Source organism: Carlito syrichta, unplaced genomic scaffold (genome assembly GCF_000164805.1).
Source record: "Carlito syrichta isolate Samal-C Ts95f unplaced genomic scaffold, Tarsius_syrichta-2.0.1 Scaffold314220, whole genome shotgun sequence".
Classification (NCBI taxonomy): domain Eukaryota; kingdom Metazoa; phylum Chordata; class Mammalia; order Primates; family Tarsiidae; genus Carlito; species Carlito syrichta.
The window spans coordinates 806,077-829,393 of NW_007258316.1; the positions used below are offsets into that span (position 1 = coordinate 806,077).

The window sequence follows — 23,317 nt, forward strand, 5'->3', positions numbered from 1 at the left end:
AAAAAAAAAAAAAAAAAAGATTATCACATAAGGATAAGGCACTATACCAAATGCAGTAATGAATACACGTCTGCAGTCCCAGCTACTTGGGATTCTGAGGTGGAAGGATCGCCTGAGACCAAGAGGTCGAAGCTGCCGTGAGCAGCTGTGATCTTCATGATCATGCCACTGCACTCCAGCATGGGCAACAGAGAAATCATGACAAACAAAACAAAACAGAAAAAACCACCTCTTTCACTTTTGGTGTTAGGTGTTCTTTGTTATCATATCAATTACTGTTTTTGGTGGACATAACTAAGTAAAAAATTATTATTTTTTGGTCAGTCTTACTTTGTCGCCCAGGCTGTAGTGCAGTGGCACACTCAAGACCATAGCAGTCTCGACCTGCTGGGCTCAGGCCATCCTTCCACCTCAGCCTTCCAAGAAGCTGGAACTACAGGTGCATGCCACACACCAGGCTAATTTTTTGATTTATTATAGAGATAACATTTTGCCAAGTTGCCCAGGCTGGTCTCAGGCAATCCTCCCACATCCACCTCCCAAAGTGCTAGGATTACAGATGTGAGCCACTACAACTGCAATAAGTAACAAAGTATTTTTAAGAGTACAATATGGTATAAATGAAAAAAGAATAGTCATGAGCTGTGGTTTACTGTTAAGGCTGAAATGATAGATACACAGGAATTTACTATACTGTCCATTCTTTTCAGACACACACAGAGTTGACATAGCTATAAAAAAGTTTTTAAAAATTACATCAGAAACATAATTACATAAGATAGTATGAAATTGAGAGGAAAATACATAGTTTGTATACAATATCCCTTAATGGTATCATACACACACAAAACCAAAAGAGTACATTATAGATAAGAGTTGATAGTATATAACTTAGGTAATTCACATCAAAGTTTTATATCTCTATATCTGAACATCCCATTTCTACATCAGAAACAGCAAAGTAAGTAGAAACAATACTTACCCATATCTTTGGAACTGATAATCAAATGTTAGCTCTGAGCCTGAAGGAACCAGTTTGGTGGTAAAAAAACCAACCCTCAGTTGTCCATTCACAGTCCACTGAGATGTTGTTTTAAAAGAAAAGAAATTTGTAACTTATTAGTGTGTTGTGTTATGTGTATAAAGATCATCATCATCATCTGCCTTAAGTATGCATATGGTTTTTTAGACAATAAAGGTTTTCCCAAACAGCAAGTGGGAAATTTTTTTCTTTAAATAAACACCACTTAAGTGTTACTCTCATTTAGTGGACTACCAGATTCTATATATCTGTAATGTGTCTCTAATAAAAGTAACTACTAGCTAGATGCTACCTACAATCCCAGTTACTTGGGAAGTTGAAGCAGGAGGATTACTGGAGGCCAGGAGTTCACCGCCAGCCTGAGCAACATAGTAAGAACTCACCTCTTAAAAACAAAAACTAAAAAGTAAACTGCTACTTTAACCTATGTTAACATTTTCATATAGTAAAGATTCACTTGTGCTACAACTAGACAAATAGGGGATGCTTGGTATCACTGAGTATCAAAGGCAAGTCCATATAAATTTATGGTCAAAGTAACCATTTTTGACATTAAAAAAAGAAAAGATGCAGAAAAGTAACCATGTTCTAACACAAGATGAGGCATGGAACCTAGGAAACACTGAAGGCAAAAAATTAATTTCATGAAACAGTGCTTATATGGCTGAGTAAAGTGAAAATGAAGGAAAGCATAAGAACAGATGTATAGGCCAGGCTCGGTGGCTCAGCCTGTAATCCCACGCTTTGTGAGGCCGAGGTGAGTGAATTGCCTGAGCCCGCAGGTTCAAGACCCGCCTGGGCAACTTGGCGAAACCTCATCTCTACAATAAATCAAAAATTAGCCGGGCATGGTAGCGCGCATCTGTAGTTCCAGCTACTTGGAAGGCTGAGGCGGAAGGATAGCTGGAGCCCAGTAGGTTGAGGCTGCAGTGGCCGGGAGCAGCCACTGCACTCCTGTCTGGGTGACAGAGTGAGACTCCAACTCAAAAAAATAAAAATAAAAATAAATTTAAATAAATTTTAAAAAGAACAGATGCATAAAACTTAAGAATTAAAATGGGGGCAGACACACAGGAGGCAGACCTTGTTGTAGTTACAGAATATGTAAACAAGTCAAATACTAAAGAACTCCAATCCAGACCATACGCACATGCTACTGATGAAAAAACCCAGATTTCAGATTAAGGGACACTATACAGAGTGAGTCACAGCTAAACATGTGGCTACCAGCTCTGGCACAATCAGAACCAGAATTTAAGTTAAATGATTCCAGACTGGGCTCTCCTTTTTGTTACATAACTTGGCTCTTAGAAGAGCCACACACAAAAACTATTAGTGTATAGATCAAAGGGCAGAATATATCCAGGAATCAAAAGCACTTTTACAACATGAGAGGAAATTAATGATGAGTATTTACCTGGGGAGTGGGTCCATAGCTTTCTTAACCTAAAGAAGTTACAATCTCTCTCAACTTTGATTGTTTAATCCTCATGAGTGTTATTAAAACAGTCAAATTTGGCATCTGGATAAGACCTGATAAAGAATCTGAATATGACAGTACACACTGGACCTCATCAAAATTAAATTTAGTTTTATATTTTAAAAATTTTGAAATAATACCTAAAATAATTATGGGCAATGAAAGGTAGTAACTAAATGCAATGAGTTCCTGGGTTGGATCTTGGACCAAAAAAATGACAACTGTCAAAATTTGAATAAGCTTTTTAGCTTAGTTGATAGTACTCCCTGGGCATTATGGCTATGTATGATGTTAATTAATATTGGGAAAGCTAGGTGAAGGATGGTATACAGGTGCATACGCTCTGCTATTTTTGTAACATTTTTATAAATCTGTAAGTACTTCAGAATAAAATTTTAAATAACAAAGTGGAACAGAAAAAAATGATTTAAAAATACATGAGTACCTTTGATATAAAATAAAAAATGAACAGATATCTCAAACTCTAAATCTACTTCAACTTACTTTTTGTGTTTCACAGTTTGGTTCACAGCTGTGATTCATGAAACGAGAGCAATTTCCTTTCTGAGTGGCATCTATTATCTAGAAGAGGATAAAGAATTTTTTTAATGATACTTTAAAATATTAATGCAATTATCCCAAAACCACAAACATCTATTACACATCAATTAAGAAAAAAAAAATGATTGCAGCGGGCAACCTAACCAGTTAAGGGAAGGCAGCTAGGCCTCCTGAGTACCAGCTTCATAGTCTTTCTACTGTAAAAACACTGCAATTTCAATTGCTGTTTGTTCTTGTTGTTGCTGTTGTTTTTCAGCCAGAGTCTCACTGTCACCCAGGTCAGAGTGTAGTGGCATGCTCACGGCCACTGAAGCCTCAGGCAATTCTTCTGCCTCAGCCTTCCAAGTAGCTGGAACCATAGGCACATGCTACCATGTCTGGTTAATTTTTTGATTTATTGTAGAGACAAGGTCTCGTCAAGTTGCCCAGGCTGGTCTCAAACCCCTGGGTTCAAGCAATCCTTTCATCTGTCTCTCAAAATGCTGGGATTATAGGCATGAGCCACCGCCTCAATTGTTTTTAGATGAAGGCAGATGACACTGTGAATTAAATTATCTCATGCATTCAAAAAAATAATGTATGCGTTATGCAAAGGAAGACATTAAGGCAAATTTAAGATACATACATACATATACATACACACATATCCTTGCCCCCCCTTCTTGCTTTAGAGAACTCTCTCATACTACTTTACACATGAAAGTGACAAATATCTAAATGCTTCTTCTGGAAAATCTGCTAACTATACACTTTTACCTACAGGCAAAATTGTATCTATCAATGTTTCTTTTATTGACTGTTAGCTATCCCTTATTTTCTATGACATTCCAATCTCATTTGTGTATGTAAAACTTCATTTGAAAGTGTAGTAGGCTCTAGGCTGGGCATGGTGGCTTAGTCTGTAATTCCAGCACTTTGGGAGGCCGAAGCAAGTGGATTGCCTGAGCCCGCGGGTTCGAGACCAGCCCAGGCAACTTGGCGAGACTTCGTCTCTACAATAAATCAAAAAGTTAGCCAGTCACAGTAGTGCATACATGTAGTTCTGGCTACTTGGAAGGCTGAGGCAGAAGGATCACCGGAGCCCAGCAGGTCGACGCTTGGGTGACCGTAAGCATGCCATTGCACTCCAGCCTGGGTGACAGAGTGAGACTCCAACTCAAAAAAAAAAAGAAAGTATAGTTACTGCTTTTTAATATATGTGTATCCAAATCCCCCGGAGAGTTGGTTAAAACTTGCTGGGTCTGCTCCCAGAGTTCAATTAAACAAGTCTGGGGGTAGGTTCCTAGAACTTATATTTCTACATTGAATACAGAGACAGACATATGAGGATCTAATTGAATCCAGTCAGATGTTAAACAGATTTATAAAAATGTAACTCAAACTCACTCATCACTAAAAATATTTACTTTAAAAATAGTTATTTTTCATAATACCATGTTATTTATATCAACAAGTAATGGGCTCGCTATTGTTACTTTAAGTCCTTACTTAACATCATCCGTGGTTCTTGGAAACTGCAACTTATAAAAAGTAAATTATGTATAAGGAAACAAATTTTACCACAGGTTAATTACTAATAAACAAGAATTAAGGTCCTATGGCATATTTCTCTGGTCAAAAGAAAATCACCGAACTTCTAAATAAAGATCAAAACACTTCTAATAGTAAACACTGAAATAAATGTGAGCTATACACACATTTAAGTAAGATTATAAAAATACTATAATGACTTTTTTTTGAGTCGGAATCTCATGCTATTATCCAAGCTGGAGTATAGTGGCATGATCATGGCTCACCAGTATCAAACTTCTGGACTCAAGCAATTCTCCCATTTCAGCCTCCCAAGTAGTTGGGACTATGGGCACACACACACCACCACACCTGGCTAATTTTTCTTTTTTTTTTTTGTAGAGTCAGAGTCTCACTTTGACAGGTCTCAAACTCCTGGCCTCAAGCAATTCTACCACCTTGGCCTCCCAAAGTACTGGCATTACAGGCATGAGCCACAGCACCCAGCTTACAATATAATGATTTACCCAACTATTCCATATTCCAGTTCAGGGCTAAGGGTGGCCAGAACCTATCTCAGCAGCTCAGGGCACATTATGGGAACCAAACCCAGACAAGTAGTCATTCACAGAGCACACAAAAACACACCCCAGCACTCACTCATACTGGGACAATTTAAACATGACAATTAACCTAACGTGTATATCTTTGGGATGTGGAAGGGAACTGGAATACCCAAAGAAAACCCAATCAGACACAGGGAGACCACACAGACTCCACACAGAGAGTGGCTCTAGGCAAAAACCGATGTATTTTTCTCATCAATGTTATAATAAAACATTATTCAAGGACCTAATGTACTTTTAAAATGAATAAATATTTTAAAATTTCTCAGTTTTAATTTTTTTTTTTTTTTTGGTTGGAGTCTCACTCCATTGCCCAGGCTGGAGTGTAATGGCACACTCACCACCATCCCAGTGTCGACCTGCTGGGCTCCAGCCTTCCTAGTAACCGGATCTACAGATGCGTGCTACCACGCCAGGCTAATTTTTGATTTATTGTACAGACGAGGTCTTACCAAGTTGCCCAGGCTCGTCTCGAACCCACGGACTCAGGCTATCCACTCACCTTGGCCTCCCAAAGTGCTGGAATTATAGGAGGAGCCACAGAGCCCAGCCTAGTTTTAATTTTTAATATTGATAAATGTAACCCACATAACCCATATAGACAAAAGCATTTTGGAGGTCATCAACAATTTTTAAGAGTTGTAATCTGAAGCTTTGTTTATATTTACATATATATGTAAATATGCCTCTCTTTTTGTAAACAAATAGAAGCTAACTATACTGTCCTGCCTATCATTTTTGTTACTTAATATATTTTAGAGATCTGTCAGTATCAACTACCCTTTCAAACCTAACAGCTCTGTTTCAAGGAAAACACATTCATGCTGTTTACCTCATCATTCTTCAAGGCCATGAAATAGTAGTGGATGTTCTTGTTCCGTGCGTACTCTTTCACCCGAGCTTTAAACTCTTTATGATCAAGTACTTCTCCACAATATTCAAGAACAAAAGTGTTTCTGCAAACCAAAAGGAAGAAAATAATAGCACTTTCTGCCTAGGAGCAATACAGAAAATAAATGCATCCATGCAAAAAACTTTTTTTTTTTTTTTTTTGAGTCAGAGTCTCACTCTGTTGTCCAGGCTGGAGTGCTGTAACACGACCACAGCTCACCTCAGCCTCAAACTCCTATGCTCAGGCAATCTTTCAGTTTCAACCTCCTGAGTAAAGGGGACCATAGGTGTGCGCCAACCACAATCAGCTAACTTTTTTGATTTTTTGTAGAGATGAGGTCTTTTATGTTGCCCAGGCTGATCTTGAACTCCTGGCCTCAAGCAATCCTCCTGCCTCAGCCTCCCAAAGTGCTGAGATTATATGTGTGAGCCACCACATTCAACACCCCTCCTTCTCTCTCTTTTTTTTTTTTTACAGCAACAGGGTCTCACTATATCACCCAGACTGGAGTGCATTGGCACAATCATAACTCACTGCAGCTTTGAATTCTGAGGCAGCTCCTGTTCCCAGCTAACAAGTTAACAAAAATAACAAATTTAAAGAAATATCGCAAAGTAGATACATTTGGTATTACACAAAATATAATTAAAATGTATGTAAAATATCAAGCATCTAACCAAGGTTACTTTTCTCCTTACTAATACTTTTCGAAGAATGTTGATTCAAAGAAACTTATAATGTATACATACCACCAAAATATATATCCTTTCTCTAACTAGATAGTAAAACAGATGTTCAAGTCTGGCCTACAATACCACGAATACAGCTCAGAAGAAATCAGGAGACACTGAAAAACTAGACGCTTTTTGTTCTAGAATAAAAGAAGGCAACTTAAACACAGCAGGCCTTCTACTGCCCTGCTCTCAAAGGTCTCAACGATATTAAAGATCAAATCTAATGCCCTCTCTCTGATTATACTGTCTGTGAATTCTTTCTAGAATTTATCAATAATTATGACTAACCTTTCTTCACTGGTTTCTTTTAGTTACCCTATACCCTTGATTGTTCTTTCTGTGATTATTTACCTATTTCTTCTGTGTTGAAGCTATTAAATTCTGTCTTTATCCCTTTTCCTTTATTCTCTAAAAGCTTATTCTCACCATTCACTTCAACTATTAGTTCTATGTAGACAAATGTTCCACTATGCTTTGTTCCAAAGCTGATATAAAATGGCCTGAAAGTCTTGTCTTAACTCCTCAAAATAAACATGTCCTATTTTTAAAATGTAATCTTATGTATTTGTTTACAACAAACTAACATAATCAATGTACTTATTAAAGGAGTTAACTTGGCCAACTGAAAAAACGTAAATCCTCTTAATTTAGGAGATAAAGCAGTTAAAAACTAATTAGAAGCAATCCTCCTACTGGAACAGACCCGGAGGAACTCAAATCATTCTACAAAAAAGACAAGATACCTGCACACGCATGTTTATTGCAGCACTATTCACAACAGCAAAAGCATGGAACCAACCCTGCTGCCCACTGAAACTGGACTGGATTTTTTTTTAAATGTGGCAAATATACATGATGGAATATGGCACAGTCATAAAGAAGGACAAACTTACGGACTTTCCAGCAACTTGGCTGGATTTAGAGTCTATAATACTCAGTGATCTATCACAGGAACAAATAACTGAATATCACATGGTCTTACTCATAAGCAGACCCTAAACATTTACCATAATACTATAAGAAAGGAATTGGCAGTAGCTGCCGGGGGGAGGTGGCACATAAGGGTACCTGCCAGGTTTGATGGCTCGTACCCATAATCCCAGCACTTTAGGAGGCGAAGGCGAGAGGACTGCCTGAGTCCAGGGGTTCAAGACCAGCCTGGGCAGCTTGGCAAGACCTCATCTCTACAATAAGTCAAAAAATTAGGCAGGCATGGTAGTGTGCATCTGTGGTTCCAGGTACTTGGAAGGCTGAGGTGGAAGGATCACCTGAGCCCAGCAGGTCAAGGCTGTGGTGGCTGTGAGTATGCCACTTGCATTACTGCCTGGGCAATAAAGTGAGACTCCAACTCAAAAAAAAAAGGTGTTGAGTTACCTGATCTCACATCAGGCAAAGAGAGCCCACACTTTACCTATATGATGACCATTTGTATACCTAATCCTGAATTGTACCCCACATCTTTGAAAAAACACACACACAAATTAGAAAATAATATTAAAAAAGCAAAACTCAAAAACAGAATTCGAGAAATTTATAATACATATGTGTTTATACTGCAGTCCATCACAAACACATTTAGGTCTTAATAATAAGAATCTGATTACTCAGAGATAAACCTAAAAAGTAAAATTACTTTCTTTATAACTAGTACTTAAAATTTCCTTTCTATCTCCAGAAACGTATCATCTTGGAAGTATTATAAGTAATGCAGAATGAATAATGACAAAATTTGAGGTCCTACAATGTTGGACTCTCCACTTCTAAGATAGGTAACCTCCCTTGAGAAAAAGAAAAATGATACACCACAGGCTGCCTTGTGAATTAAATGTGATGACTACAAAACACACCTTATCCAGGATTTCCTTTCGCTCCCCTACCAAAAACCCAATTTTTCTCCCTGATCTTACTTGTTTAAAGCTTCCTGATGTCATGTGACATAGGTATTATGCCCATCTGACAGATAAGACAGAGTTTGGAGAGGGTAGGTGACACAACACTCGGTTACAGCCTGGGATTCAAAACTCACCTGAATGACTGTTTGCCTGGAAAGATTCTTTCCTGTATTGCACTAAAATATTCCATTTTAACAGTTTTACTCTCAAGTCACCTTTTTATTTAAAAAGTATTCTTAAATATTAGAACCTGACCAACCACTAAATCACTCAGAGTAGAGATTTGACATTGGAAGTTCAAAGGAGCTACAGTACCAATAACCATAATATACCAATACCCAGTTTGAACATAATAAAGCAGTTGAGAAAGCAACTCAAAAGTCTTCAGTCATTTAGAAAAAGTGGCTGACCCTTTAGCTGCCTAACCTCTAAAAAACTAAATGAGACCCATATAAAGCCTACCATACAGTCCTTGAAACTCTAAAATTTGAGTATTTTAGAGAAGCTACATATCTCAATTAAACACAAAACAAAACAAAAAAGCAGAACTACATCAGACTCCCTGGCATGCAGTGACTAAATTCCATGAAGGCAGAAACAATGAAAACTATGATTCTTATTCATCTTTTTCTAGGTCTGAGCAGAAAGACAGCAAGAGTATGAAGTCTTGATAAAGCTAAGCCCCTGTTCCAGCCTGGACTACCTACCACCAAACTTATGTAAAATGATCAAATGTTTGCACTGCTTAAGTCATTCTGTTGTTAGTCAAACTGAAATATTTTCTAGTTAGAAGCTTCCTCTCTTTGCAGTCACATCAACAGTCGTTTTGTCTTTACTGCCAGTCCCCAGCCCTCAACATTCTATTTGTGTGCTCTAGCAAAGGGTCTCATTAATGAGCTTCAACTGCCAGATGTGAAGGTCTCTTTTCTGCCTTCGTCCTATGTCATCAGACTCTACTGGGCACCTCTTCTTTTTTCTTTCACTAACATGCATATTGCTGCTCTAGTCTGCTTCTCCTCCACCTCTGATTGCTTCTCTTTGGCTCCTGTGCCTCTGCCTCTTTTACTTGCATGCCCAAACTTCCATCTTTGCCCCTCTTCCCTACCCTTCATTATCTCCCTATGTACTTGCATAAACTCTCAGCTTCAACCACCAGCAACCATTCCCTTAAATAGCAGTAAATAATTGTTAGCATGCATTTTTCCGGAATGGTGATATAAGTCCAAGTATTGAAAGGCAGTAATGAAGCAAGAACTAGGCTTCCTTTTCGTATGTAGCCAGACCCAACTATGAGCAAGAAGTGTCTCTGGCAGTCACACACTTTTTAGGAAACAAAAGCAAAGGAAACACTGAGACAAAAATACACTACATGTATTCCTGCTTACTGCAGCCACTTCACTTCCATTAAGTTGTATATCACTGGATAAATAAACAAGAAACCTATATTTTAAAAAGCTGAGCAAAACAGCTAGCAAGTATGCTTCAATTCTTAACCTTGATATACTGAGATACACTCTTCCACTCTTATCCCAACTCAATTTTATGCTTACTAATCATTCTATTCCAACTCCTTTTCACACAGCTTCACGGGGATTCTGGGAGCTCCATAGCAAACATATGGTAATTCGGACAGGAAAGGACCTGCCTAGACCACAAGTGACCAAAATGCTCTTCCTGCATATACAAACAAAAGAGTTGTTTTCTTTTTTTAATTTCTCAGAAGAAGTGCAGGGGGTTTTTCTGTTTGTTTTTTTAACAAACTAGCTACCAAGTGGTAATTCTACACAATAATCATTATTAAACCTCAGTGTAATCGAGAAATTATTTTCCTACAAAATGTCTAAGTTCAAAAACACAACAATCAAGTGAAAGGTGATTAAAACAGAACTTACGAAGGAAGATCTTTGGCAGCTCTCAAGCCCCAGCCTTTCTTTTCTGTAAGTATGACTTCCACGTTTGCATGCTGTTTTCTCTGAAACCGTCTATTGGAACAATAATCCCCATTTGGACACCGAGAAGAACTGGAATGAGAATTGAGTGAAAATTAATTCTTTTTTTTTTTTTTTTGAGTTGGAATCTCACTCTGCTGCCCAGGCTGGAGTGCAGTGGCATGCTCACCACGGTCTCAACCTGCTGAGCTCAGGCGATTCTTCTGCCTCAGTCTTCTAAGTAGCTCGAATTACAGGCATGCACCACCACACCTAGCTAATTTTTTTTTATTTATTGTACAGATGAGGTCTTACCATGTTGCTGGTCTTGAACCCATGCACCTCAGCTTCCCAAAGTGCTGGGATTACAGGTGTGAGCCACCACACCCAGCTGAAAATTAATTCTTTAAAGCAGCAAAAGAACAAAAACTTCTTCAACAAAATGTGACAATATTCTTATGGTATAATTAGTATATGTGTGGTTAACCCCCAAGTAAACCTTTCTTAGTAATTCCTTCCATCACAAAGAGATTGCTTAGAAATGAGCGCTCACAGTGTTACTTAACCAGATCATACCACAATGTAGCCTTGTCATCTGGTCATCACAGGAAGGTTTCTCTACCACTCCTTAGGTGTCTGGAATACTGCATGTAAACTTGCAGGCCTTTGACAACTTTGCAAAGCCAACTTATTTTCTATCAGTGCACCCTCCCTTACATTCCATGCCAATCATCATTAATTTGGCCTATTGAATGCAGCTAACTACTTGAGAAATACATTTGAGAGAAACCAAAGTCATTAGTATACACAGCCTTGTTCAAAGTAAATGCAATATAATGTGGCAAGGCTCTTCTCTCATGGATCCTAAAGTAAAAATAATACAGTAACTGAATTCTTAATATTCCAAAGCTGACAGACACAAAGACTTTTTTTTTTTTTTTTTTTTTTGAGTTGAAGTCTCACTCAGTCGCCTAGACTGGAGTGCAGTGGCCGCTCCCAGCCACTGCAACTTCGACCCGCTGGGCTGCGGCGATCCCTCTGCCTCAGCCTTCCCAGTAGCTGGAATTACAGGCACGCGCGACCACGCCCAGCTAATTTTTTGATTTATTGTAGAGATGAGGTCTCGCCCAGTTGCCCAGGCGGGTCTCGAGCCCGCGGGCTCAGGCAATCCACTCACCTCAGCCTCCCAAGGAGCGGGATTACAGGCTGAGCCACCGAGCCCGGCTGACACAAAGACTTTTAACGCTGATTGAGACTGAAACAGAAATTACCAATTTGTGTATGTGTATGTGTAGGAGTCTCACTCTGTAGCTCAGGTAGGAGTACAGTGGCACACTCACAGCCACTACAGTCCACATCCTCTACTTTCTGGGCTCAGGTGATCCTTCTACCTCAATCTTCCAAGTAGCAGGAACCATAGGTATTGCACCACCATGCCCAGCTAATTTTTTTGGTTTACTGTAGAGACGAAGTCTCACCAAGTTGCCCAGGCTGGTCTCAAACCCCTGGACTCAGACAATTCTCTTGCCTCCAACTCCCAAAGTGCTAGGATTACAGGTGTCAGCCACTGCGCCTGGCTACCAAGCATTTCTAATACATTATTATTTACTGCCATACTGGCAGTAAATAACAATTTTACCAGTGCAGAAAGGATGAAGGATTCGCTTTAGAGTGAGGCAGTAAAAGAAAGCATTCAGGAGAGAACAGGATTAAAGCAGAATAGGATATGGATAGATAAAGAGTGCCTTCCTGCAGAAAACAAGGTCTATGTGGGAAAGGGGGAATAAAACAGCTGAGAATAACTGGTAATAAAGGTGGGTTGCTGGAAGATGGAAAAGCAGGCTGATCAGATGCTATAAAGGGCTCTGAATACAAGACTAAGTTTGAACCTAATCCTAAGGACAACAGAGAACTACTAAAAGCTCAAGTGTGGGAATAACATAAAGAAAAAAATGTTTTACTTCATATATATTTAGTAAGGTTGGTAGGAAAACTTAGAAGAATGACTAGGGTAACTATATCAAATTAGAATAGTGCTAATCCTATGTCTCTTCTTACATCTGTATCATCACCTCTACTTTTAGTTTGGATAAAAGGATACCAAAAATGTTTCCTTTTTATTTTTTGAAGGTCTATTTATTTCATTTTGGAACACTGTAACACATGGAAAAACAAAAACTGAGCTTTGGGGAAAAAAAACACCACTTCACTGAGATTAAAAATAAGGTTACCTACACTATAAATTACCTTAATACTCTTTCCATGTTAAAAACAAAGCAACAATTTATCATCAACCAAACTGGTTGAAAAAAAGTTATTTAACATTTTAAATATAAACACATTTACTATTTCTAAGAATAATAGAGAAGCAAATGTCTATCAATAGAAGATTAATAATAGGTTAACTATAAATAGAATGCATAATGTAGCCAAGGGAAAGATTTAGGGGTAGGTCTGTATGTGTAGCTCTGATTAGGTCTGATTAGCACATCTAAGGAACTACATATAATAAGATTTTATCTGTATGCACAAAAGGAGAAAACTATCTACCTATATTGACATAGTCATTAAAAGTTTTCTGGAAACATTACAAAGGAATTGAGGTTTGGGAGAGGAAGACATTTTACCTTATGCATTTTTTTAAATGTTAGGGTTTTATCTCATTTTGTAGTGAAAGTTTTAAAAAATACCAATATTTATCTTTTAGGACATAAATTTTATAAGAGATAAAAGGAGACAATAAAAATTAATGCTATAATGGTATCCTTAATGATATGAGGTGCCAGGGACTATAATCTAATGCAAGAGAAATTTCTCTCTTTATTAATATGTTTTCTATTAATATATCAGATTTTATTGCTTATAAATATTCACCTATAGGTAAAAGGTTAAATTTTACCCTTCATTGATAATTATTTTTAATATTTAGAGACAATAGAAGGGTTGAGCAAAAGAAGAGCATTCTAACTTACTTACCATTCAATCATGAGGAGACGATTAAGACAATCTTCTCCACATGCTATTTCACCTTGAGCTCTTTCATCTTTAGAAAGTGGTGTACACTCACACTGCATCCTCTTAATATCCCGATGGGATTTATTCTTCTTTCTATTGGGTAAAATTTTATAGAAACTTGATATTAAAAAATCTCCTAGCAATGATATAACATATATAATCAAATATATGCCAAATTTCAGTAGTTTCACATTTAATGATTCCTATAAGTCAGTCATTCAAAAGAAATAAAACAATCACTAGTACTTGCAGTACTGAAAACCCTAAGAACTGTGTCACAAAAAAGATGAGAGATGGTCGGCCTGGTGGGTCAACCTGTAATCCCAAGCACTTTGGGAGATCGAGACGAGTGGATTGCTTGAGCCCACGGGTTCAAGACCAGCCTGGGCAACTTGGCGAGACCACATCTCTACAATAAATCAAAAATTAGCTGGGCGTAGTAGTACATGCCTGTAGTGCCGGCTACTTGGAAGGCTGAGACGGAAGGATCACCGGAGCCCAGCAGGTTGACACTGGGGTGGCTGTAAGTGTGCCACTGCACTCCAGCCTGGGCAGTGAGACTCCAACTCAAAAAAAAAAAAAAAAAAAAAAGATGAGAGGCAATCTTAACCTTGGCAAATAGGGAAGATAGGATAAGTTAAAGACTAATCATTTTGGAATTCAGTGCTTACTTCCAGTCCAGGTCAGCTAAACCTCAGATTCTGAGCAGTTTCAAGTGTTAAAGTCATACTGGACTCAGGAGAAAATAAAAAACATGTTTGTTTCAAATACTGTCATATCTGGTTAAAGTTACGCTTAAGAATCAGACCTCCCGGATGAACAAACAATAGCTGAGATACAAGGTTGAGGAAGAAATGGAGTTTCTAAAAAAGAAGAAAATTTTTAATTAAGAGTTTTAACTCAAACTTTTAGAAAAACTTTCAGTAATATCATGCTTGTATAAATCTTGTTTAAAAGAAAAAACTTTTTAATGAAGTGTAATTACGGAATAATCAGGTAAAGGTTGCAGAGGGCTAAACTTTTCCAATGCAGACAAACTTATTTGGGAGAAGAAATGAAACTACTCAAATTTGGTTGGGTTCATAAAAACCCATGTCAGAGTTTGCAAAGCAAAAGTGAAAATGTGATTATTTATTGGCCTTTTTGTTGAACTCTATTTTTTTACCTAGTCAAACAAACAAACAAAAAAACCATCGGTGGTCAGAAAGATCTGCTTAAGATTATTAAACTGTAACTAACACTTTTGACTATATGGGGGAGAGCACAGCTTCTCTAAGGGCTATTTTAATCTCCTAACTGTACTCCACTCTGCCTTAACCTGCAACATGTGTTCTTTATAGTCATACTTTTATAAAGCACCTGAGTACCTAAAGAGTGTTACAAGTTTCAACTACGATTAGGTAGAATGAATAATTTTTCTTGATTAACTAAGGATTCAGTTCATTAATTAATGAGTGTATGAAAATATTTAGCCTTAAAATGACCAACGATAAACAAAATATCTAATTACCAATATCTAAAAAACTATAATTTTGCAGAATTAGCAGCAGCATTATTTTGTATAGTTCTAGAAGGCCAGATTTTTGCAGGTAAGCTTATTTTCAATAGACATAACATTTTTTCATTATGCTCATACTACTTTTATAACAATTTTGTCTTTTGTGGCTTATAAATGCTTAGCATGTAACAAGCACTTTAAAATGTTGAATATGTGTGTGTGTGTGTGTGTGTGTGTATATATATATATATATATGTATATATATATATATATATATATATATAAATGCTTCCAACTGCAAAACGGTGGAAGTCCTCCAATGCCTCCACTCACCTAATCTATGTATAATCTTATATATCTGACTCTCATTGCTAAAGCCAGAGGATTGGGCTGATTTATTTTATTTATATTCTTTAACAAAGATCCTGTAAAGTTTCATGGTCCTACTCACAATTCCTAAAGGGCAATACTTAAAATATCTAATATTTTTAATTTAAACCTAGTCTACAACTAGATATAAACAAATACAGCCGTAAAAAGGCTCTCTATAACACAAAATATAAAGGTTATTTTTTAAAAAGAAAAACTTCACTTTTTTTTTTTTTTTTTTTTTTTAAAGCCGATTCTTACTCTGTCACCCAGGCTGGAGTGCAGTGGCATGTTCAGGGCCACTGCAGCCTCGACCTGCTGGACTCAGGCAATCCTTCCACCTCAGCCTTCCAAGTAGCTAGAATGCAGGCACGTGCCAACACACTTGGCTGTCTATCTATCTATCTATCTCCTATAGAGACGAGATCTGGCATGTGCCACTACACTTGGTTATTTATTTATTTACTATAGAGACAAGATCTCACCAAGTTGCCCAGGCTGGTCTTGAACCCCTGGGCTAAAGGCAATCCTCTTGACTCTGCCTCCCACAGTACTAGGATTATAGTTGTGAGCTACTATGCCTGACCAAAAAATTCTGTAATAAATTTTGAATGCCTAAAGGGATAATGGCTAGATTTCATGAACTAAGTGGAAAATTTCCAAAGATGTAAAATGAGTGGGTAGAAAAATATAATTTTTGTTTTTTTTTTAAAAGCACAATCAACAGACATTTATATCAAGAAAATTACAAGATTACCAAGAAGGAGTGAAAGTTAAAACAGATTGAGAAACTTTGCTCTAGTGGACTATGTATTTTTGGGGGGTTTTTTGGAGTCAGAGTCCCACTCTGTTGCCCAGGCTGGAATGCAGTGGCATGCTCACAGCCACCGCAGCCTCTACCTGCTAGGCTCAGGCAATCCTTCCACGTTAGCCTTTCAAGTAGCTGGAACTACAGGCGTGCACCACCATGCTCAGCTAATTTTATTTATTGCAGAAACAAGGTCTTGTCATGTTGCCCAGGCTGGTCTCAAACCCCTCAAACCCTCTTGCCTCTACCTCCCAAAGTGCTGGGATTACAGGCATGAGCCACCGGGCCCAGCTTGGACTATGTTTTCACTACTCCAACTCTTATTTGTTTCATTTTAAGAATTTGATAAACTATTTTACCATTTCTAAAATGTGATACTATTGCCAGATTCAACCTATTAATGATAGGCTAAAACAAAATGACAGAAGAAGAAAATTATGTTCTAGGCTAGTTCTAGCTTTATAAAGTACCCAAAAGAGGCTGAACATGGTGGCTCATGCCCATAACTCTAGCACTTTGGGAGGCTTAGATGGGAGGACTGCTTGAACCCAAGAGTTCAAGACCAGTCTGGGCAGCATAGCGAGAACCCGTCTCTACAAAAAAATAAAAAAACTAGCTGGACATTGTGGTACGCACCTATAGTCATAGATACAGGGGGCCAGGGCAACGCTGAGGCTCAGGAGAAACATCTCAGCCCAGGAGGTTGAGGCTACAGTGAGTCATGATCATGCCACTGCACTCCAGCCTGGGCAACAGAGTGAGACCCTGACTCAAAAAAAAAAAGGTACCCAAAAGATACTTCATTCTGTAAATGTTTGAAAGTAAGAAAAACATCTAACAATCACTTTTGTCTTCTGAGATCAGACTATTTTGCTGGTGTCTTGTTTCATTTATGTCACACTTTCACACGTAAAAGGAATTAGAGAAAAACTGGGCTAGTCTAAATTATACTTTCAAAACCAAAAAAACAACAATTAAAAAAAAACTAGGCATCTGCTTTCCTGGGAAGATAAAAAAGTTGGGGCTGAAAATCTGTGCTATTTACCAAATCTAAATAGGTAAAAACACTTTTTAGTTTTAGTTTTGTTTTAGTTGGGGTGTCACTCTGTCACCCAGGCTGGACCTCCTGGGTTCAGGTGATCCTTCCACCTCAGCATCCCAAGAAGCTGAGATTACAGGCGTGTGGCACCATACCTGGCTAATTTTTTTGTTGTTTTGATTTTTATGTAGAGATGAGGCCTCACTATGTCTTGAACTCCTGGGCTCAACCAATCTACCTGCCTTGGCCTCATAAAATGCTGGGATTACATGCATGAACCACTTGTGCTTGGCCAGAATTTTTAATTTACATTTTTATATCTACTTCACATGGTTATGCTCATATGGTTTGAATTGTTTAAAAGCTAACTTTTTTTAATCAAAAAAGAAGCTAAAATTCGTTAAACAAGTATTAATTAGGCTTACCTTTCTGTTAAGTAAACATTTTCTTCAATAAGATCAAAGTAACAAGGCATCTTCCCCTGCTTGGCACATTCCTTCCATCGTTGTGGGTCCCTAAAGTCATCCATGACACAGGAAGGCCCAACCAGCGCTGAGCCTGGGGGCAATGTTGTCTCTCCCTGCTCTATCTCCATTCTAACTTTCTTTCTGTCCTGAGGCTCACCATCGCTTTCAGAATCACTCTCTAATTCCTGCTTCCTTTTTTTAGGAGGTCCTCTATCTTTGATGTCATTTTTTTCTAAATTTTTTGAAAAATCTTTCCTTTCATTCACAGCTAAAGAATCCTTAATGGAATTGCTGCTTATTTCAGGTGCTTGCACTGATCCCTTGTCTTTCTGAAGGGACAAAAGAAATTTACTGGATTGGCTTGAAAAGTGGGAACCACCCCGTTGATCCCAATTCTCCTCCTCTTCACGGCCATCTGTTAGGGAGTCTGGTACCTGTCCTTGAGTACGATCATATACAATCCCAGCTCCAGGAGGTCTACCTGCTGATCTTGGATCCCAGTAGCCATTGCCTTGCCAGTAATTGTGTGGCCCACCATACTGTTCTGCACTTTGCTGATACTTGTGTCCACAAGTTCCATAGCTGCTGTCAGGTTGCTGATATGTAGTAGTAGGCTTTTCTTGAGAGAAGTCCCACCCTAAGTTTCTGAGCTCTTCTGATGAATGTAAGCCATCAACACAGGAGATCTCACAAGAGGAAGGAAAACTCAGCTCTGTTTTTCCCAGTCTACTACCTGGCCTGTTAGGGAAAGTGGTCTGTTGCCAAGACTTATTTGGGACATCTTCAAAATCAGAATAATAAATTGCCAGCTCCTCTTGCTGCCTAGAAGATATTTTGGCTTTTATTGTTTCCTCTAAATTTGGGTGACCTAGAAGGTCAGATTTCACATCTGTGTGACTTGTACTATCAACCCCATCACTCTGAGAATGAGCAATTTCAGGCAGGTGGTTATCAACTTGTTTTCTACTGGACTGTGTAAAAGAAATATCTGGATTTTTCTCTGATCCTTTATGAAAGAAGAACTTCTCAGTTTGAAGACAGGCTTTACTTGTTATACTCTCAAATTTTTCCTCATAGGAATGTCTTCTTGACTCCAATCTTTCCTCTTCCCAGTGGTCAGAATAATGTCTGTAACTCTGACTGCTCCGAGAAGAACAAGGACTTGTTTCTTCCATAGGCAAAGTAGAATTCTTTGGCACAACCACAACAGACTGGAGACGATTTCTTGGAATACTGCTGTCATCAGAATCTGTATCTTCAGAATCACTTTCATCACTTGAACTTTCAGAAGAGCCAGAATAATCTTCATGGACAGTAGACACAATTTCTGGGGCATGACCACTACTGTCACATTTTAAGGTATAAGTTACACTATCACTATCTTCCGTGGTTAAATTCAAATCACAAGAAGAAAACACAACTTCTGAATCATCAGAAGTATGCACATGTCCTCTTTCAAATTCTTCATCTAAGGAGGTTTCTGGTCTTCCTCTTCTATCAGACAATATGGAAGTCCCTTCTTCTTGAGCCTCTTGCAAACATTTTCCAGATAACCCATTATTATGCCTAGTCTCCCAGGAAGTAAATCCCTTTCCTGAATCAGGAAGGCCACTGCATACTTCTATTGTTTCTTTCCCTGCATGCTTCATAAACTCTGTGTTGTTTTTACTCTTCATCACTGCATCCAGAACTGGAGATGTGTTCTCTCCACATTTCAAGGGAGTTAAACTGTCCATTTTTATTTCTGGTGGATAACTCTGAAGAGATAAAGCAATACCTGAACTCTCAATAGGTTGACATAAATCATCAAAGTGATTAACAGAAGCTGAACTCGTGCTACCAATGCTCTGCTTATATTCTTCACATGAAAACTTTGAGTGCTGATCTGTCAGATTTCTGTTATCACATATAACTGTTTTTGATTCCAAATGCACACTCATAAAGCTATTTGAAGAAATCTTCATAACTGAAGGCTCAGTATTTTCAGTTTCGGGATAACACAAAGAAGAGATGCTGTCATTTGAAGTACAGTATGTATCTGCATCTTTGGTTTTGCAGCAAGAAACTCTCATATCAACTGGTTCTTTGACTACTGTTTTAGAATAATCTATAGTCATAACCGGCAAAGACATGAGTTTATCTTGGTGTGGTGACACCAAAGGTTCTGTTTCCCTAAATGGGCTTTCTGACTTACTATGCTGCATGCAAGTATCATCCAAGTCTTTTTCTTTGCATCTACTAACACTCTGAAATCCATTTGATGAACGTATGCATGCTTTGACCAAAGAGGATACCTCTGATCCAGTCACACTATCATTGGAAGTCACCAAAACAGCATCGGTTTTGGAAGTGCAAAATGTTGCCAAATCAGATTCTGCCCCAGGAGATCCATTTATATTTAATTCTATGGGACAACTTCTTAATTGATCATTTTTCACTTTAGCTAAAGAATCGAATTCCTTAATACTATCATGGCTATCAGGGCCTATAAATTCAGGCGAAAAAACAGGCGATTCATCTAGCTTTTTAAAAGTAGGTGAATCATTTAATTGATTTGATGATGACGGAGACCTAGTCTTTTCTCTTTCAGGATTTTTACTAATCATTCTTAATTCACTACCTTTTGAACAAGGAGTCTGTAAACTAAAAGAATGAGACTGTTTAATTTCCTCATTTAATTCTGTACAACAGAAAGAATTTTTAAATTTATCAGACTTGGGTATAGGTTTTGAAGGGGTAGATTTATAACGGGATGCACTATTATCGTGCTTGGAATACGATGACCCCCGTCGGAATCCCAGTTCATTAGGGGGAGAATAACATCTTTTCACTGCTTCATTTTCTGAAGTCCTTTTGGATTCTCTTTCTAGTTTTGAAGAATACTTTCCTCTTCTTTCCATCTCTAAGTAAGAGATCTCAGTTTTACAGTCCCGATCAGACTTAGAATAGGATGATGACGTCCTTAGGTCTCTGTAAGAGGAGGAATGAGATGAGGTACGCCTTGAGTATGTCTTCTTATAGTCTTCTTCTGAGTCAGAACTCTCTCGTGTCCTGTTCTCTGTATATGGCCGAGAATAGCGTGTCCTCTCTCGATAAGGGGAACTCCTATGGTAACGACGATCAGAGTCATAATAATGAGATCGTTCTGACCGAGAATAGGATAAACTAGTTCTAGAGCCTCTGTCAGACCTAGAACGAGATCTGCTTCGCCTTCGCTCTCTTTCTGATCTGCAACGGGAAGATACATACCGAGTATCTCTTTCAAGTTTTGAGTAGCTAAAATACTTATCATCTCTCTCTGTTTTAGATCGTGAAGATTTCCCTAGATCCTCACTTTTTAAAGTTGCTGAGCTCTTTTTAAATTCTCTTTCCTTTTCAATGCTTGCTGAAAATTTTAAATCATGGGATCTTTGACTTGAGGAAGTCCGTACAGAATCTTCATCAGATTCTGAGCCAAAAAACGTGCCTTCAGATTGTAAGGATTTCTTCTTAGAACTTGTTTTTTTAGAGCTCAGACTTATCTTAGAACTATCTGGAATTTCGTCTTCCTTCCCAATATGGGAATCTTCTTTTTTTGAAAGAATATCAGCTTGCTCATTCAAATTTTGAGTTATGTGTTCTTCTGAACTATTAGATACAGTGTCCTGCTTAGTATCCACTTCTAAAGATTCTGGTACACTTATAATTGGTGGTTCTTTCAGAGCTCTAACTGCTACATCTACTGGTAAGGGTACTGGTGCTGTCATTAGAACTGTTACTGGTGTGTGTGGCAAGACCACTGGCTGTGTTACTGGTGCTGGTGGTAAAGGTGTTGTGACTTGGGGAGGTGGAGGTGGTGGAGGTGGAGATGAGGGTGGTGAGTCTACAGTTGTTGATTCTGCTATGACTGCTGGTAACTGTACTGTGAGAGGAGGTGGAGATGCTACTGCTGGGGTAGCAGCCAGCAGTGGTCTGGATGTTACATGAAGCAGATGTTTCTTAAAATGAATTTTGCCCAATTCCACCCTTGATTTTGGTGGGGAAGATTCTTCTGTGGTAGATAGGGTATCACCAATGTCCATTTTAATTTTAGGGGTCAATTCTACTTGAAGAGGTGCAGCTGGAGAGTTTGGAGTATCATTTTGCTTTTCATTGCCAAGTGCGGTGAGAAACCTATTCTGCAAAGTTTTCTTTGTAAGGCTGAAGCTGAATGATACCTTCTGTCGTCCCTGTTCCTCCAAATTAACTTTTGTCTTGGTGCCTTTGGGCAAAAATCGACTAGAAGCAACACCTTTGAACATTGGTCCTTTGATGAAACCTGTTTTCTGCACATTTTCAATCTTTGCCTATAAATGAACAAAACAAACAATTACTACTACAAAAGTTACTTTCAAATGGCTAGCATCACAGTTTAAACTGTTTACCAGAGAAATGAAAAGCCTTTTCAATAACAAACAGTTATGAATTTCACTAAGCACCATAAGAATTTCTTAAACTCTTTACTACAGAAATTTTCAAACACAGTAAAAAGTATAGAGAATAGTATAATAAATCTCTAAGTACACACTCCCAGCTTCAACAAGTACCCATATTTTTCCATTTTTGTTTTATCTTTATATTTTTTATTTTTTTAAGAGACAGGGTCTTGTTCTCTCGCCCAGGCTGGAGTACAGCAGGCACAATCATAGCTCACTGCAGCACTGAACTCCTGGGCTCAAGTGATTCTCTAGCCTCAACCTCCCAAATAGCTAGGACTACATATGTGCGCCACTCATTAATGTTGCCCAGGCTGGTCTTGAACTCCTGGTCTCAAACAATCTTCCCATTTTGGCCTCCCAAGCACTGGGATTACAGATGTGTGCCATCACACCCAGCCTTGTTTTCCCTTCATAAAGAATTTTATCCAGTTTTATAACGATTTTCCAGGTAGCATTTTTTAACAAACTTTTTAAAACCTGATGTGTACTTAAAAGACCATAGCTAACACTTCAGTACTTAAAACAGATTGCCCTTGTGTTCTACTAGAGAAGAAACATCAGAGGTCATCAAAACCAGTGATTTCCTTGCCTTACACAGAATCAGCTGGGTACATAGTAAAACTACTGATCTGTGCCCACATTCTATAGAATAACAGAGCTATTTAGCTCTAACGTGAGGCAAGAGTTTGTTTTTTGGGTTTTGTTTATCTTTTTGGGGGGGGGAAATAAGTATTACAGGCAATTTTGAGGCAATTTCCAGATTTGGGAAACTGCTAGTATAGAGGAGCCTCACACCTCACTCATTTTACAGATGAGGTAGCCAAATGAAGACCAGGTCCTTTGTGTTTCTGGAAATTACTCCACCCTGGCACCTCTCTGCCTAGGCCCCACACACTCAGGTAATGCTGATTTATAGTCTGATATTTCTATAGGAGCAACAAGTACAACATATATATATCTAAGCTGATCTCTCCCCCCCCCCCCCCTTTTTTTAAAAAAC

General features: G+C 38.3%; 1 protein-coding gene across 2 annotated transcripts in view; it reads right to left on the reverse strand.

Moving 5' to 3' along the window:
- The window catches only part of SETD2 (SET domain containing 2), a 108,038-nt gene that overhangs the window by 84,020 nt on the left and 701 nt on the right, over positions 1-23,317 (reverse strand). For both annotated transcript variants that reach the window (XR_002482721.1, XM_008071233.1), the window contains exons 2-7: positions 17,819-22,185; positions 13,641-13,772; positions 10,629-10,757; positions 6,051-6,174; positions 3,027-3,104; positions 983-1,080 (exon numbers count right to left, since the gene is read on the reverse strand). Coding sequence is in view for 1 of the 2 variants with exons in the window: in XM_008071233.1 (XP_008069424.1) it covers positions 983-1,080; positions 3,027-3,104; positions 6,051-6,174; positions 10,629-10,757; positions 13,641-13,772; positions 17,819-22,185 (4,928 nt within the window). In the remaining variant the exon portion in view is untranslated. The remainder of the gene's footprint in view (positions 1-982; positions 1,081-3,026; positions 3,105-6,050; positions 6,175-10,628; positions 10,758-13,640; positions 13,773-17,818; positions 22,186-23,317) is intronic.